Source organism: Carcharhinus amblyrhynchos, chromosome 5 (genome assembly GCF_965287045.1).
Source record: "Carcharhinus amblyrhynchos chromosome 5, sCarAmb.v2.hapA, whole genome shotgun sequence".
Classification (NCBI taxonomy): Eukaryota; Metazoa; Chordata; class Chondrichthyes; order Carcharhiniformes; family Carcharhinidae; genus Carcharhinus; species Carcharhinus amblyrhynchos.
Genome location: NC_137328.1, coordinates 104,049,160 through 104,065,944, shown reverse-complemented (window position 1 = coordinate 104,065,944; position 16,785 = coordinate 104,049,160). Strand labels below are relative to the sequence as shown.

At 42.2% G+C, this 16,785-nt stretch overlaps 1 protein-coding gene across 8 annotated transcripts in view; it reads left to right on the top strand.

The window, feature by feature from the left end:
* LOC145343260 (microtubule-associated serine/threonine-protein kinase 4-like) overlaps positions 1 to 16,785 on the top strand; it is a 445,947-nt gene that overhangs the window by 371,446 nt on the left and 57,716 nt on the right. For all 8 annotated transcript variants that reach the window (XM_080189364.1, XM_080189367.1, XM_080189366.1 and 5 more), the window contains 2 exons: positions 3,891 to 3,966; positions 5,705 to 5,914. In XM_080189364.1, the coding sequence (XP_080045490.1) occupies positions 3,891 to 3,966; positions 5,705 to 5,914 (286 nt within the window). The remainder of the gene's footprint in view (positions 1 to 3,890; positions 3,967 to 5,704; positions 5,915 to 16,785) is intronic.

The window sequence follows — 16,785 nt, the reverse complement described above, 5'->3', positions numbered from 1 at the left end:
TCTGGAATGTTCCCCACTGCTCCTTCACAGGTTAAGCTCCCGCGTTTTCCCAGGGCAACTGGCAATGTGGAATTATCTTGAGATCTGAACAGGCAGTTTAGTCAGAGTCTTACTGCTGACACAGAAAACTTTTGACCCAGGACTGCAGTTGAAACTAATGATTCCAGACACGTCTGGAAATTGTAGGTCATCACCTTTACTCTAACTGGCACATGTTGGCTGGCAACAGAACCTAAGATTCCTGGCATCGTTTCAGATCTTCTGTCTAGAAAAAAGTGTTGGCTGAAACTCCCAGACTACACACGAGCTGTAATTAGCTCTGGAAAATCTTTGGACAAAAATGCCTTCTGTCAACTCCCATTAGGAATGCATTCCCATACAAGGTTTGTCTTTGTGTCGGCAATTGTTAAGTAATTAATCTTAACTGATATTATTGACTTCAGTGTGGCGTGAAGCTTAGTTCTGGGCTTTGTGACTTGCAGTCACCTCAACACTGACACCATTTATTTTATATGCCTGAGTGGGTGTGTTACACAAAGCAGTTACCCAGAATCGCTCCACCTTGTGGAACGGTTTCGTTCAGTCAGCCAACATGACCCTGACATTCGTGTTGCCCGTCATTCCAAGTCATCTTGCTGTCATGTTCACATTTCCATCCTTGGTCTGCTGCAGTGTCCTACTGGAGAAACAGCACCTCATTTTCCATTTTGGCACCTTACAGCCATCTGGACTTAACATTGAGTTCAACTACTTTAGATCATGAACTCTCTCCTACATTTTGATCTTTTATTTAAATCTTATTTTTTTCCCGACCCCCCCCCCAGCTCCCACAGGGCCATCTTATGTTTCACTTTGGCTGCCCCTTGTTCTGCCATTAGCACATTCGCCATTTTACCTTGATGCCACTATTAGCATCTTCTTTAGTCTTAAACACTACCATTAACACTTCCTTTGCCTTTTGTCCATGGCATCTTTGCCAAATCTCTCCTGAACTCCCACGATCCCTGACCCTCTATTTTGCTCAATCCCATCTTGAACAGTTAAAATCTATCATGCTCTTCCCCCCTGCCCACCCCAACTGCTGCCGTGCCGGCCCCCCCAGGAGTCGGAACACTATCTCGGAACATTTCTCTCTTCAGAGATACTTCATTTATCCAGCATTATCCGTTTTTATTGCAATTCCTCAGTTCCTCTAAGGAATTGCAAAATCTACAGCAGAACACTAATTGGTGGCAAGATTCCCAAAAGAATATATGATAGGTTCTATGAGTGCAGTCAGTGATTCTGGGGTGAATTGAGCCTGGCTTTGAAAAGTGTTCCCCCTCTCTCCCGGCCTGCTGGTTTCTGCTCAAACTCAGCTGCTTATTGCCCCACACAAAATACGGTGCATTTTAAAACGAACGTTTTTTAGAATAAAATGTTACTTTAAAATAGATTCCTTCATATGTTTAGGCATGTTAACTTCATAAAAATTTAAAGAATTCGGCTGAAAATGGCCTCATCACGAAAAATCAATTTGCTGAAAATTATTTTTCCAGAATTATTCCGAACTAGCCTTTGGTCACGTTGAAATACGACGGTCAGTTTTTCAGTCAGTTGAAAAGATGTATTTCATTCACAATGTGTCGATTCAAAATGTACTGATTAGTGTCTTTGTGCCCAAACATGCTGGCTTAGTTTTTGAAATCCCCTCTAGGCTTGCAAGTGACACAATTAGCATCAATGGCCACTGGAGATGAGTTTAAATTGGGCCCATGTCCAGTTTAGTGGATGAGACCAGCTTCCAGAGTGTTGATTTTAAAATGTTAAAGTTAAGTTAAAAGTTTATTTATTAGTTACAAGTAAGGCTTACATTAACGCTGCAATAAAGTTACTGTGAAATTCCTCGAGTCACCACACTCCAACTATTTGGGTCAACGCACCTAACCAGCACGTCTTTCAGGCTGTGGGAGGAAACCGAAGCGCCTGGAGGAAACACACGCAGACACGGGAATAACGTGCAAACTCCACACAGACAATGACCCAAGCCAGGAATCAAATCGAAGTCCCTGGCATTGTGAGGCAGCAGTGCTAACCACTGTGCCGCCTCACAAATGTGCACAAAGCTCTGGTTGTACAGGACACGCTTTGTGCTTAAAAATTCTATGATCCTTTGAGCTGGTTATGTCAATGTTGGTGAATTGTCCAAATAAAGCAACTTCAAATGAACGGAACTCCAGACCCTAATAGACGTTAGCCAGCCTCTCTTCCTGTACCTCACTTCAGTCAAATGAGCTTCGTACCAAACCTATCATAATTTGCTTATCACCCAGAGCAGGCTACCCTTAGACCTTATCTAGACTGCACCTTGAAGGTATTTTCAAAAATGGAAATACATTTGGAGAACAGGTGGAGCTTTTTCAATGTGTTTGAACTTGAAGATTATGTGAACCTTAATGCAAATAAATCTTGTTTTGCTTTCAGCATACTGTTAATGACTTTGGAATAAATACAATCATAAATGTGTTGCAAAGTCCTTTTTGAAAAGCAGCTCTAAGAACATAAGAAATAGGAGCAGGAGTAGGCCATCTAGCCCTTCGAGCCTGCCCCGCCATTCAATAAGATCATGACTGATCTGAAGTGGATCAGTTCCACTTTCCCGTTCTCTCCCCATAACCCTTAATTCCCTTGTCTGTCAAAAACCTATCTACCCGTGACTTAAATATATTTAGCGAGGTAGCCTCCACCACTTCAACGGGCAGAGAATTCCAGAGGTTCACCACCCTTTGAGTGAAGAAGTTCCTCCTCAACTCTGATCTAACCTGCCCCCCCCTTATCTTGAGGCTGTGCCCTCTAGGCCTGCTATCCTTTCTAAGCGGGAAGAATCTCTCCACCTCTACCCTATCCATCCCTTTCATTATCTTAAATGTCTCTATAAGATCCCCCCTCATCCTCTAAACTCCAGCGAGTACAGACCCAGTCTATTTAGTCTCTCTTCATAGTCCAACTCCCTCATCTCCGGTATCAGCCTAGTAAACCTCCTCTGCACTCCCTCCAAGGCCAAAATATCCTTGCGCAAGTGCGGCGACCAAAACTGCACACAGTACTCCAGCTGCGGCCTCACCAGTACCCTGTACAGTTGCAGCAAGACCTCCCTGCTTTTATATTCAATCCCTCTCGCTATGAAGGCCAGCATCCCATTCGCCTTCTTGATCACCTGCTGCACCTGCAGACTGGGTTTTTGCGACTCATGCACAAAGACGCCCAGGTCCCGTAGCATGCTGCAGCTTTTCACCCTTTAAATAGAAAAGTTACTGTACTTTACTTTCTGTAATATTTGTATTTCTGATATTCTGTAATTTAATTAACCAAATTACCTTTTAGCAAACAAATTCAACGTGTGCTGCCTGAGATAAATGCCAATTATTTGTCATTAAATAAAAGCTGGTAAGAAAGCATTTTGAGCAAAATGCATTTGTACTGCTGAAGTACTGTTGTGGAAAAGATTGCTTTAAGTGCTAGATTTATATAAAGAGTTCTTTCATGCCTTGAATTATGTAGATAATTAAATCATGGCTAATAAATTCATTTCAAATGGCTTCAGAGCATTGTTTTCACTTCGAGTTGTGCAGACATGGCATATTAATCTTAAAAGCTCTAGGACATATACTTCTATGCAGGCCAGGTTGTGTTGTAAGAATATTGTTGCTGCATTCAAAACCATTTGCAGTCTGGTCTGATTTAGAATTTATATTTGTTTGGTCTTGAACAATTTGGAAGGGAAAGTTTTGGTTCATGCCAAAGTTGCTGCCTTTAGTTGGTTATCTCAGAGGAGTCTCAAGAACAATTATTAAATCTTGCACTGAATAAAGTGGCTGTTTCTTACAAAATGTTGTTTGCCTTGTTTGTAGCCCCGGGCGCTCTCCAGCCTGCTGTGATAATGAGATTATCATGATGAACCATGTCTACAAGGAACGATTTCCAAAGGCAAGATTGTTTGCAGATGATGCATTTCAAACTGTCGTAGAACGATCAACATCTGGATGTGGCCCACACTTCTGCAGTAGAAACTTGCACAGTTTTCAAACTTTTATTTTGCACCTGACAAAAGCCATCCAGGTGTTTGGAAGGTTGTGGGGTGGGTGTGCGCAGCAGCTGCCACCTTGGTTTTCTGCACAGCATACGTGAAAGCCTCGGCCAGGTGAATTGAACCAATCTGGATATCTCATAGAACGATAGAATCCCTACAGTGCAGAAAGAGGTCATTCAGCCCGTTAAGTCTGCATCAACAACAGTCCTACCCTCTCCCCACCAATAACCCTGTTAAACTCCCTGACACTCAGGGCCAATTTAGCATGGCTAATTCACTGAACCCGCACATCTTTGGACTGTGGGAGGGAATCCTGGCAGACTTGGGGAGGATGTGCAAACTCCACACAGACAGTTATCCAAGCTGGAATTGAATCTAGATCCCTGGCGCTGTGAGGCAGCAGTGTTAACCATTGTGTCACCATGCCAATTTATTAAACTTAATCCCTGTTCAAAATGTACAGTGGGAAACTAAAGAAAGTCTGCAAGTTAAAGATTCAAAACATTAGTTTGATGGGAAAACATCACGTGAAAAACAGATGGACTTGATTGTTTAAAGCAGAAGTAAAATCGTAGTTTAAAAAATGAAGTTGAGGCACAGGGATTGGGAGGTTGGGGTCTAAGGAATGGAGGAGTATGTACAATTCGTGTGTTTTTTAAAAATGATCACAGCCAGTGAATTGAGATCCCAATAGCGCACACAAGTGGGTAATCCTGGCCTTTAAGAAGCCTTGTTCCTGTAATTTTTGTAGCCTAACAAATCAGGACATTAGATCGAAATAAAACTCTTCATCCCAAGATAAAAGAAATGCCCTTTTGGCCAACTTTTCAGAAGTTGCTGAGCGCAATCTTTTGTACATTTCTGAAATATGTGTGATTGATGTCTTTTTCAACAGTTTACAGAGTGTAAATACTTCTGGTAACATATAACTCAAAGCTATAACGCATCTTACAAAGAGGGTACGTTATGAAGAGCCATTATTGATGATTTATGTCCCATAACTGGCTAACCTGATGAAATACTTGACAATCTGTTGAGTGCCAATAAATTTTGGCTGCAGTGTATACCTAACCCAATGCGCAAAAACTATGATAGATAACTTGGGTTCATTTATTTCCTTTCAAATAAGTATAATTATTGTAAAGTAAGTTTAGCAATGCAATTTCAAATGAAAGTCCTAAAATAGTTAGAATCCATAGAATCCCTACAGTACAGAAGGAGGCCACTCAGTCCATCAAGTCTGTACTGACTGCAATCACACCCAGGCCCTATGCCCATAATGCCACATATTTGCCCTGCGAATCCCCCAGACACTGGAGTCAATTTAGCATGGCCAATTAACCTGGCCCCCACATCTTTGGACTGCGGGAGGAAACCCACAGAGACATGGGGAGAATGTGCAAACTTCACACAGGCGGTGCCTTGAGGCTGGAACTGAACCTGGGACCCTGGCGCTGTGAGGCAGCAGTGCTAATCATCGTGCCACCATGCCAACCCTTTAGTTATGTATTATAAAAACTGAAAATCCGTGTTTCTGAATCATGCACTTGATAAGACAGTGGTTTTGCAAAGATGTTAATATTTTTGAGCTTTGTTTGATACTTAGCACATTAACTGGGTTATTTCAATCTTTAGGCCACAGCCCAGATGGAAGAAAGGCTGCAGGACATCATCACGAGCTATTCTCCTGACAATGTCCTTCCACTGGCAGATGGAGTCCTCAGTTTTGCACATCATCAGATCATTGAGCTAGCACGAGATTGCCTGGATAAATCCCGACAGGGCCACATCACCTCAAGATACTTCTTCGAATTGCAGGAAAAATTGGAAAAGTTGTTGCAAGAAGTAGGTGTTTCCAAGTACATACTTTTTTTTATTGCAGTAATTGGGTTATGACAGATATGATTTCCTCTGATGCGGAAACCCTTATGGCTGTATCAGGTAGGAATGTAGCCATGAGATAAACTGTTCAGAATGAGATGAATGAACAATGAATCTTACCACTGGTCAAGTTGCAAATAGATTTTGTTATTTCAAAGTAAGGAATGTTGCATTGAAGTAAAATGGTCAAAGCTGTGTAATCATTACCAATTATAGAGCAGTTACAGCAAAGAAGGGGGCCATTTGGCCAATAGTGTCTGTGCTGGCTCTCTGCAAGATCAATTCAGCTATTCTATCGCCCTGGTCCTTTCTCCATATTCCTGCAAATTTTTTCTCATCAGCTGTTTATCCAGTCCCCTGCTCCACACGTTCTCGGGCAGTGTATTCCATACCCTACACTCGCTGCATAAAACAGATTTTCCCTATGGTTGTTGTGTTTGCCAATCACCTTTAATCAGTGTCCTCTGATTAAAGGTAATCTTGATCCTTCCTCTAATGAGGACAGTTTCCATCCATCTGCGTGGTCTTGATCTCATAATGTTGAACACCTCTATTAAATCTGCTCACTGCCTTCACTTCTTGTGGGCACCAACCCCAAATTCTCCAATCTTGCTGTGAAACCAGAGTCCTTCATTCCTGGGAACCATTCTTGTAATTCTTTTCTGCACCCTCTCTGAGGATGACACATCCTTTAAGTGCTGTGTCCAACACTGTATACAATACTCACGTTGAGGCTGAACTTCCTTGCTTTAGTAATATATGTCTCCGTTTATAAAGCCCTGGATTTTGTGTGTTGTCTTAACCAACAGTTTACAAATTGACTAAGAGTAAATGTTAGATAAGCCTCCGGGATTAGATGACTTGCATTTGAGGAAACTGATGGAAGGAAGGATGGAATCACGGAGGTACTGGCCGTAGTTTTCTAGTCCTCCTCCGATGCAAAAGTGATGCTAGAAGACAATAGAATTGCAAATGTTACACTCTTGTTGCAACTAAAGGCCACCAGTAGGAAAGCTTTGAGAAAAAACAATCTGGGACAAAATGAACAAGTGTGGATTAATTGATCAAAGCCAGAATAGGTTTGATGCAACTAACATGATATGAGTTTTTTGATGAGACAACAGAGGATTAATGAGGGTAATGCTGTTGATGTGGTGTGCATAAACTTTCAACAGGCATTGACAAGGTACTGCACGGTAGGTTGTTGCATAAAGTTAAATCTCATGGGATCCAGGGTGAGCTATCTAAATGGATACAAAATTGCCTTCTTGACAGAAGCCAAAGCGTGGTTGTAGAGTTGTTTTTCAAACTGGAGGCTGTGACCAGCGGTGTGCCTCAGGGATCAGTGCTGGGCTCACTGTTATTTGTCATTTATAGTAATGATTTGGATGAGAATACAGAGGGCATGGTTACTAAGTTTGCAGATGACATCAAGGTTGGTAGCATAGTGGACAGTGAAGAAAATTATCTCCAATTGCAACGGGATTTTGATCAATTGGGCCAGTGGGCTGATGAATGGCAGGTGGAGTTTAATTTAGACAAATGCGAGGTGATGTATTTTGGTAGACTGAACAAGGGCAGGACTTATTCAGTTAATAGGGCAATGGGGAGAGTTACAGAACAAAGAGATTTAGCTCCTTAAAACTGGAGTCACAAGTGGATAGAGTGGTGAAGAAGGCAACCGGCATGCTTGGTTTCATTGGTCAGAACATTGAATACAGGAGTTGGGGCATCTTGTTGGAAGTTGTACAAAACATTGGTAAGGCCACACTCGGAATACTGTGTGCAAGTCTGGTCACCCTATTATAGAAATGATATTATTAAACTAGAAAGAATGCAAAAAAGATTTACTAGGATGCTACCAGGACTTGATGGATTGAGTTATAAGAAGAGGCTGAATAGACTTGGACTTTTTTTGCTCTGGGGTATAGGAGCCTGAGGGATGACCTTATAGAGGTCTATAAAATAATGAGGGACATAGACAGGGTAGATTGTCAATATCTTTCCCCAGAGGTAGAGGAATCTAAAACTAGAGGCATAGTTTTAAGATGAGAGGGGAGAGATGCAAAAGTGTCCACGGGGCAATTTTTTCTCGGAGGATGGTGAGTGTCTGGAATAAGCTGCCAGAGGTAGTAGTAGAGGTGGGTACAATTTTATCTTTTAAATAGCATTTAGATAGTTACATGAGTACGATGGGTATAATGGGATGTGGGCCAAGTGCGGGCAATTGGGATAAGCTTAGGGGTTTTAAACAAAAAGTAAGGGCGGCATGGACAAGTTGGGCTGAAGGACCTGTTTCCGTGCTGTAAACCTCTAAGACTCTATTTGGTGGAGTGCCACACAGTGGCTTGTCAGCACAGTTAAAGACTCATGAAATACCTGGGACAATTCCTGCATGGATACGAAGCCCACTGAGTAATAAGAACATAAGAAATAGGAGCAGGAGTAGGCCATCTGGCCCTTCGAGCCTGCCCCGCCATTCAGTAAGATCATGGCTGATCTGTCGTGGCTCAGTTCCACATTTCCGCCCTCTCCCCATAACCCTTAATCCCCTTGCTTAACAAAAACCCATCAACCCGCGTCTTAAAAATATTTAGCGAGGCAGCCTCCACCACTTCAACGGGCAGAGAATTCCAGAGATTCACCACCCTTTGAGTGAAGAAGTTCCTCCTCAACTCCGTTCTAAACCGCCCCCCCTTTATCTTGAGGCTGTGCCCCCTAGTCCTACTGTCCTTTCTGAGCGGGAAGAGTCTCTCCACCTCTATCCTATCCATCCCATTCATCATCTTGTATGTCTCAATGAGATCTCCCCTCATTCTTCTAAGAAATACAGTAACAGAGACTAGACAAAAGGTATACAGTGGGGTTGCCTAGGTGTCTGCATTTGGGTCACACCTTTTTTCTGATCTATATTGATGACCTAGACTTGGTAATAGTCTGGCCCATTGACTGTAGGGTATGACTCGGTAAATATGACTATGTCAGCCTGTTGCGAGATTAGTCGATGGTACAGGTCTCCCAAGTCTGGCACAAATTTCTAGAATTAGTGAAGAGTTTGGAGGGGTGACTGGGTGAGGTATGCTCTTGTCATTTCTGCTGGCTACCTTGCTGCTGAGTCATCTGTCTGGTTTTATTCTTTTTAACTTTACTATCATGGCTTGATGCAATGGAATGATTTTTCAGACTTGGTAATGATAGCAGGTGCCCTGCCTGAAGGAGGCATTGTTGCCTCTCTTAATTCTCTTGTCACTTTACCTCTGAACTTACTGCATTAAGCCTGATTCTCTCAAGTGTCATCAACCTGGCATCTGTCATATGCATCTTTCCTACTTCATCTTGTGCTCCATCTTTTACATCATTCAGGGAGCCCTAGCTTTCACTGCTCTATCTTCTCCCCTCATCTGAATGGACCTTAACTGCATCCAAATCATTTCCCTTTAAAGGCAGTCCTTTGTTCTGTTACTTTTTGCCTGCCCACTATTGAATCTCTACAGTGCAGAAGGAGGCCATTCGGTCCTCAAGTCTGCACAGACTCGCTGACAGAGTAACTTACCCAGGCCCTCTCCCATGCCCTAAGCCTGCACCCGACTCACATACCATGGCTAATTCACCTTGCCTACAAATTTTGGGACACTTAAGGGGCAATTTTACCATCGTTAATCAACTTAACCAGTCAATCTTTGATTCCAATTTACCTGAACCAGATCTATTATCACCATTGAAATTGGGCCCCCTTCCAATTCAATATTTTTATTCTAGATTGCTCCTTGCACTTTTACCACAGCTAACCTGAACCTTCCCTTTTAATTAAGATAATTAACTTCTCTTCCATGCCAGCTTCCTTCCCTCATTCACTAAGGCCACTGACAGCCAACAGAATGATAGTTCTTTAGGGGCTCTCCGGTTCCTCATCCTAGTAGAAATAGAAACTACAAGCAATGGTAGGCCATTCAGGCCTTTGAGCCTGCTCTGCCAATCGTTTTGATCATGGCTAGTCATCAAATTCCCCCAGATCCGTTGATCCCTTTAGCTCCAAGTGCTACTTCTAATATCTTGTTGAAATCACATAACGTTTTGGCATCAACTACTTTCTGTGGTAGTAAATTCCACAGATTCATCAGTCTCTAGCTGAAGAAATTTCTCCTCACCTCAGTCCTAAAAGGTTATCCTCAAACTATGACCTGGGCAGCACGGTGACACAGCGGTTAGCGTTGCTGCTTTACTGCGCCCGGAACCCGGGTTCGATTCTCAGCATGGGTCACTGTCTGTGCGGAGTCTGCATGTTCTCCCTGTGTCTGCGTGGGTTTCCTCCGGGTGCCGTGGTTTCCTCCCACAGTCTGAAAGATGTGCTGGTTTGGTGCATTAGTCGTGCTGAATTTTCCCTCAGTGACCTGCACAGGCACAGGGTGTGGCAAAGAGGGGAATTTCACAGTAACTTCATTGCAGTGTTAATATAAGCCTTACTTGTGACTAATAAACTTTTTAGCCTGGACTCTCCCACCATCGAGGACTTTCTTTCCGAATCTAGAATTTTATAAGTTTTTATGAGACCCCCTCTCAGTCTTTCTAACTCCAATGATTACAATCCTAACCAACTTAGTCTCTCCTCCTATGACAGGTCTGCCATCCCAGAAATCAGCCTGGTAAACCTTTGCTGCATTCCCTCTATAGCAAGAGCATCCTTCTTCAGATAAGGACACCAAAACTGCACACAATACACAAGGTGTGGCCTCACCAATGGCCGGTACAATTTCAGCAAAACATCCCCATACTCAGATCCTCTTGCTATGAAGGCCAATATACCTTTTGCCCTCTTTACTGCCTGCTAAACCTGCATGGCCATCAATCATGTATAAATCTAGAAAATGATTGGTTGCAGGTTATATCCCATTGCTTTTTTAAAGTTTTAAACCTTAAAAAACTTTAAACTCTGCAGTACAATTGGGGCCAATCCTGGCCTTACATAATTGCCACATCATTGCCTTTGAAACAAGGATTGCCAATACCCCTTGGAAGCTACTGGTTGGTTTCACCCTTCCTTTGTCCAGTCGCCCTGGGGCAATTGCAAACACGCACTCCTCCCTCTGGCAATAGCTCACCCACGACTAAGATTGGTCCCAAAACATCTTCACTTCAAATTGCTGTGTAATCCTTCCAAAAATTTGCTGAGCCCCGGACAGACCAAAATTTGAATTTGCAATTCAAAGAAATGTTTTATTTCCAATGGAGTTTGTTTTCAGTCTCTTGCTGATGTAATCATTTTCCAAAACATTCGATTTTAATGTTTAAATCTTCAACTTGAGTCAAGGATTCCTTGTTTAATACCAGGTGTAACTGGTTTAAATCTGGCTGAAATATAATTGATCTTAATTTTGTAAATTGCTGTCTGCACATACAACATGAAATCTTGACAGAAATCATAGAATCCTTAAGATGCTGAAGGAGGCCTCTTGGCTAATTGAGTCTGTACTGACAACAATCCCACCCAGGCCCTATCTCCATAACCCCACATATTTACCCTGCTAATCCTCCTCACACCAAGGGGCAATTTAGTATGGCTAATCCATCTAACTCACTCATCTTTGGAATGTGGGCGGAAACTGGAGCACCTGAAGGGAACCCACACAGTCACGGGGAGAATGTGCATACTCCACATAGACAGTGACCCGAGACCAGAATTGAACCTGGGTCCCTGCTGCTGTGAGGCAACAGTGTTAACCACTGTGCACCTATTTTTCAGGGTGCCGGTATAAGTTGGACACTGTGTTCCAAGTGCAGCCTAACTAAGGTTCTGTAAAGCTGCAACATGACTTGTCAATTTTTACATTCAGTGCCTGGGCCAATGAAGGCAAGCATGCCATATGCCTTCTTGACTATATTCAGATGAAGCCCCAGAAATCCCTCACTGGTCGCTATCCCTGATCATTGCCTGACATCATAATGCAGACCTAAATGTGATCACCTTTATAGTCACCTTGAACTTGTTTCAATGCTGAACAGTTTAAAGGCACAATGTTCTGTAAGCTAGCTTTAATATTGAACCCCTTTCAATACCATTTTGTGTTCCACAATCAGGAAGGTGAGACTAATGACAGCTCAAAATCTAATGCTACTTTTACACCATAGGTTCCAAATTTTGCTGCTGCCCTAATTATGGCACCAAATTTAAATTACAGTTGGATATGAAATTAATGTGCCTCCTGTAGCGAGACATGTCTGAATAAATGATCTGGCTCTGAAGTAGCACCCAGTTTAGTAAAACTGATTGAGCTAATGGACTTGGCAGTTGAATCAGATCCTGATGTCATAGTATCCAAAAAAACTATCTACTCGTGACTGTCCAAAGATCCTGCATAAGTTCAACAGATTCACATCAGTAAGTAAACACTCAGCACACATTGTGTGTTCTGCTTTCCTTTGAAGCTAAAGTTGCTTTTACATTGTAGCTTGGGCCCAGGAACAGGAGATTAACTCCACTGCTGTTCTGCATTTAGAACATAGAACAGTACAGCACAGGAATGGACCCTTTAGTCTTAGCCCACGATGCACTGAACATGATGCCAAATTAAAGTAATCCCTCTGCCTGCCCTTGGTTCATATCCCTCTATTCCTTGCATATTCACATGCTTATCTAAAAGCCCCTTTAACGTACCTATTGTATCCGCCTGCACCACCACCCCTGGCAGTGCGTTTCAGTTACCTACCACTCATTCTCTCTATGAGAAATACTTGCCCCTCACATCTCCTTTGAACTTTCTCCCTCTCACTTTAAGTGCATGTCCCCTCGTATTAGACATTTCAACTCTGGGTAAAAAATTCTGACCTGTCAACCCTAACTGTGCCTCTCTCAATTTTATAGACTTCAGTCGGGTCTCCCCTCAGCCTCTGCTGCTCCAGAGAAAGCAACCCTAGTTTGTCCAGCCTCTCTTCGTAGCTCATAGTCTCTAATCCAGGCAGCATCCTGGTGAATCTCTTCTGCACCCCCTCCAAAGTCTCCATATCCTTCCTGTAATGTGGTGACCAGAATTGAACGTAATTTAGTTATATGCAGTGGATTAAGTCTCTGTGTAGCTTCCAAGGGTCTACTGTTGCATACCCTTGCAGACTCACCATGACATTTTACCCACAGAAGTTACAATATCATTGCCGATCAAATATCCGCAGAGGTATGTGACGCCGTCATGATATAATGTGATGTCACTGCCAAAAATGTGCTGGTAACACCCTAACAGTTTCATTTACTGGTTCCAAAAGGAGAGGCAGCAGTTCAAAAGTTAGCTTTAAAAGTGTCAGGTCTAATGAGGTTTGCCAGGTTTATCATGTTTATGTTGGCGACACTAAACTGAAGATTGCAGAGTCAGTGACTGGATACCAATGCGTAAAGCAACTACACAATGCCATTGTGCATCCATAGTAAGTATGTATGTACGGTGGCACTCCGAGTTTCAGGGCAAGTGTAAACATGCTTGTGTAATTGCTCAAAACTCATCAGTCCCATCGGCAGCCTGAGCCAGCACGCTCGTGACAATGGCGAGGAACAGATTATTTTATACTGAGACTTCCTTACATTCTCTCACAGCACAGAGCAGCGGAATTTCAAGTAGCATTGTCGGACATTCTGGCTTCTGACAAAAACTGATTTAAGCAATCCAAGACTGTTGGGATCAGTTTTTTTAAAGCGTTTTAATTCTTAGAGATTCTGGCAAATTTGGATAATAGTGTCATTTTTACAATATCATTCCAGTTGTCTCCACTGCAGAACAGAACAGAACAAAGCAATAAAAAGGCTGAAGTAAGCAGCTACATATGCACTAATCCCCACACTTTTTTAGTACTGCTATGCCATTAGCAAAAGCTTAAATGCAAGACATTAGTCTCTGTGGAGCTCTTCTGTGGTAATAGCTGGAGAGGGCAGAATTCCTCCCTCAAAATGGGGATAAGGTTGATGCTGGAACTGCCAATTTATTTAAATCAAAGCTTTCTTTTCACTCTCCATTACCTCCAAATATGTTACAGAATCTAAGGGATAAATTTTTGCCATTGTTGATTCACTTCAGTACTGGACAATTGTTTGTCATCCCAGCAGCAGAATAGAATCACAGAGACTTCGCGCACAGAAGGAGGCCATTAGGCCAGTCTTGCTAGCGCAGACTATTTGAAAAAGCAGTCATGCTTAGCCCTGCTTTCCTACTCTCCGTAGCCCAGTAAGTATCGCATCCTCAAATACCAGAGGAACATGGGAACAGGAGTAGGCCATTCAGCCCCTAGCACCCACCCCGCCATTCAATAAGATCACCTGTCTAACTGCCTTTTAAAATTGTTGATGGGATCAGCTTCTACCACCTTTTCAGGTAGGGCATTCCAAATTCTAGCAACTGAGTCTGAATATTTCTCCTCCTCTCCCCTCTAGACATGTTCTTTGGAACGTATAGCCTCTGATTTTAAGAAGAAATTAGATATTGCTCTTGGGACTAAAGGAATCAAGGGATATGGGAGGAGAGCGGGATCAGGATATTGAATTCGCTGATTAGCCATGATAATGAATGGTGGAGCAGGCTCGAAGGGCCAAATGACCTGTTCCTGCGTCTAGTTTCTGTTTTTCTAAACTGAATAGTTTCTTCACTCTACACTCTATCAAAACCTCTCATGCTGTTAAGAACCTCTATTAGGGGTTGGATTTTACAAATCCCCTCCCTAATGTGAGCTTTCAGCAGGGGGTGGGGGTTGGGATTCAATGGATGGCAAGCCCACCACCTTTCCGTCCAACTCCTGAGCTAAATTCTCCTTCGGTGTACCCGAACAGGTACCGGAGTGTGGCGGCTAGGGGATTTTCACAGTAACTTCATTGCAGTGTGAATGTGAGCTTACTTGTGACAATAATAGATAAATTTTACTTTACTTTTTTTATTGTCCTTTTTTTTACTGTTCTAGCGCAAGAAGTAGAAAAGTGAATGACTTCAGTTTTCTACTTGATGCCTTAACAGCAGGAACCTGACCAATCAGGGACTGCCCATAATGAAACTCATTTGGTGCTTTTCGAGTGACTTAGCAGCCACTTACCTCGTTAAGTAATGACACCAGATATTTAATCCAGCTGTGGACAGCAGAAAACTGCAGGAAATAAAGGAGAGCATCAAATTGTGCATCCGAAATAAATAACGGGTTCAAAATCTGATTCTTGAAGTACAAATTTATCAGCATGGACTTGGGCTTTTGTCTTTGTATATGGAATCAACCACTGAACATAAAAATCAGATGCAGAAGATTATCTACTTCTGTTTTTTAAAATGTGTGCATTTGCCTGCTTGTGCAGATTGAATTGATGTTTTAAAATTTCATTTATTTGTTCTTATTTTTGACTTGAAAGTGTGAAGCCTTGAGATTGTTTGTTTGATTTGTCCTGAGAGAGCTAAATAGCAACTGCCTTTTCTGCAGTTTGCTGTGTGTACCCATTTGAAGAATTTCTAAGCGGACGCAACTTGTATTTACATAGCACCTTTTAACAAATTACAGAGCAGCAGTTTGCACACTGATGACTTTTGACAATGATATTTGTCGATGTGAGTACTCTACTGCAGCCTGCACTCCAAGAGTGCCTATTTCCACTAATTCTCGATCAGTTAATTGAGAAATTGCAAGGGAATGATAGGATGGTTATAGCAAAGAAGGTGGCCGCTTGGCCCATCACATCTGTACTGGTCCTCTGAAGGACCAATTCACCTTCCTCCCCTGCCTCTTCCCTGTAGTCCTGAAAATCTTACCTTTTCCGATTATGATGCATGAGGGGGAATAATAATCAGACTAATAACTATGGAGGCTAACAATGGCCATATCATATTACGTAATAATGGCCAGTGTGTGTGTATGTGTATATATATATATATATATATATATAATATATATATTATCCTGTACACAGTTAGCTAACAAGTTGCTTCACAAAGACAGTTCGTTCAGATAAGGAGGAGGAGAGAAGCCTGGGGAAAAGGCCATTAAGGCAGATATTAGGATGATTTGTGTTTACAACTGTCCTTCCAGATAGGAAGAGGGGAAGATAAAGAAGTCTTAGCCTGGAGAAAGGCCATTAAGGCAGACATTGGGTTGATTTGTTTCTAACACTGGGATGTTTAAAGATAGTTGAGAGAATACCCAATTGTTGCAATTAAAAATCTCACGCTGATTGGATATTATAATCAAGCAAACATAAGGCGATTGTGATTGTTTTTATTAATTGAGTAACATAAACTTAATCAATAACCCGGAGGATGATAACTCCTATATTGTGATTCATATATGCTAACTAGTAATTGAATTTGAAACTATGACTGCTTGTGGATTCCTGAACTCTGGGCTCTGGCTAGTAATTGGCACTGCCAGGAACCTCACTATGTAACTTGATTAAAACAACTGTTTAAGAGAGCTGTGTGACTTGGTCTGGTTACTTAAAGGGTAAAGTTGTGATCAATTAAAAGATTGGCATTAAAGCCCACAACAATGCATAATGAAGCTTTCCTGTGAACCCAAATAAAAAAAAATTAACCCAGCAGCAGTGAAGTCAGGGACGGGATGGGGGGAGGGGTGTGGGGGGTTTGAAGCCTATGTTACTGACATTTTAATAGTCTACCTAATTGACATTGCATTTTAAGAATATCAGTTTTGTTTCAAAAGAAAATTTTTAATCGGTGTTTTTCTCTTAGCAGTCCCACTCTTGCCATTGCCATTATATGACTTATTAGTTATATACATAGTGCATATTGGGTAAATGAACATAGAAGGGGCAGGAGTTACATTGAGCTGGTGTGGGCAATATCAGGGGAATGCCTGGGTGCATTAGC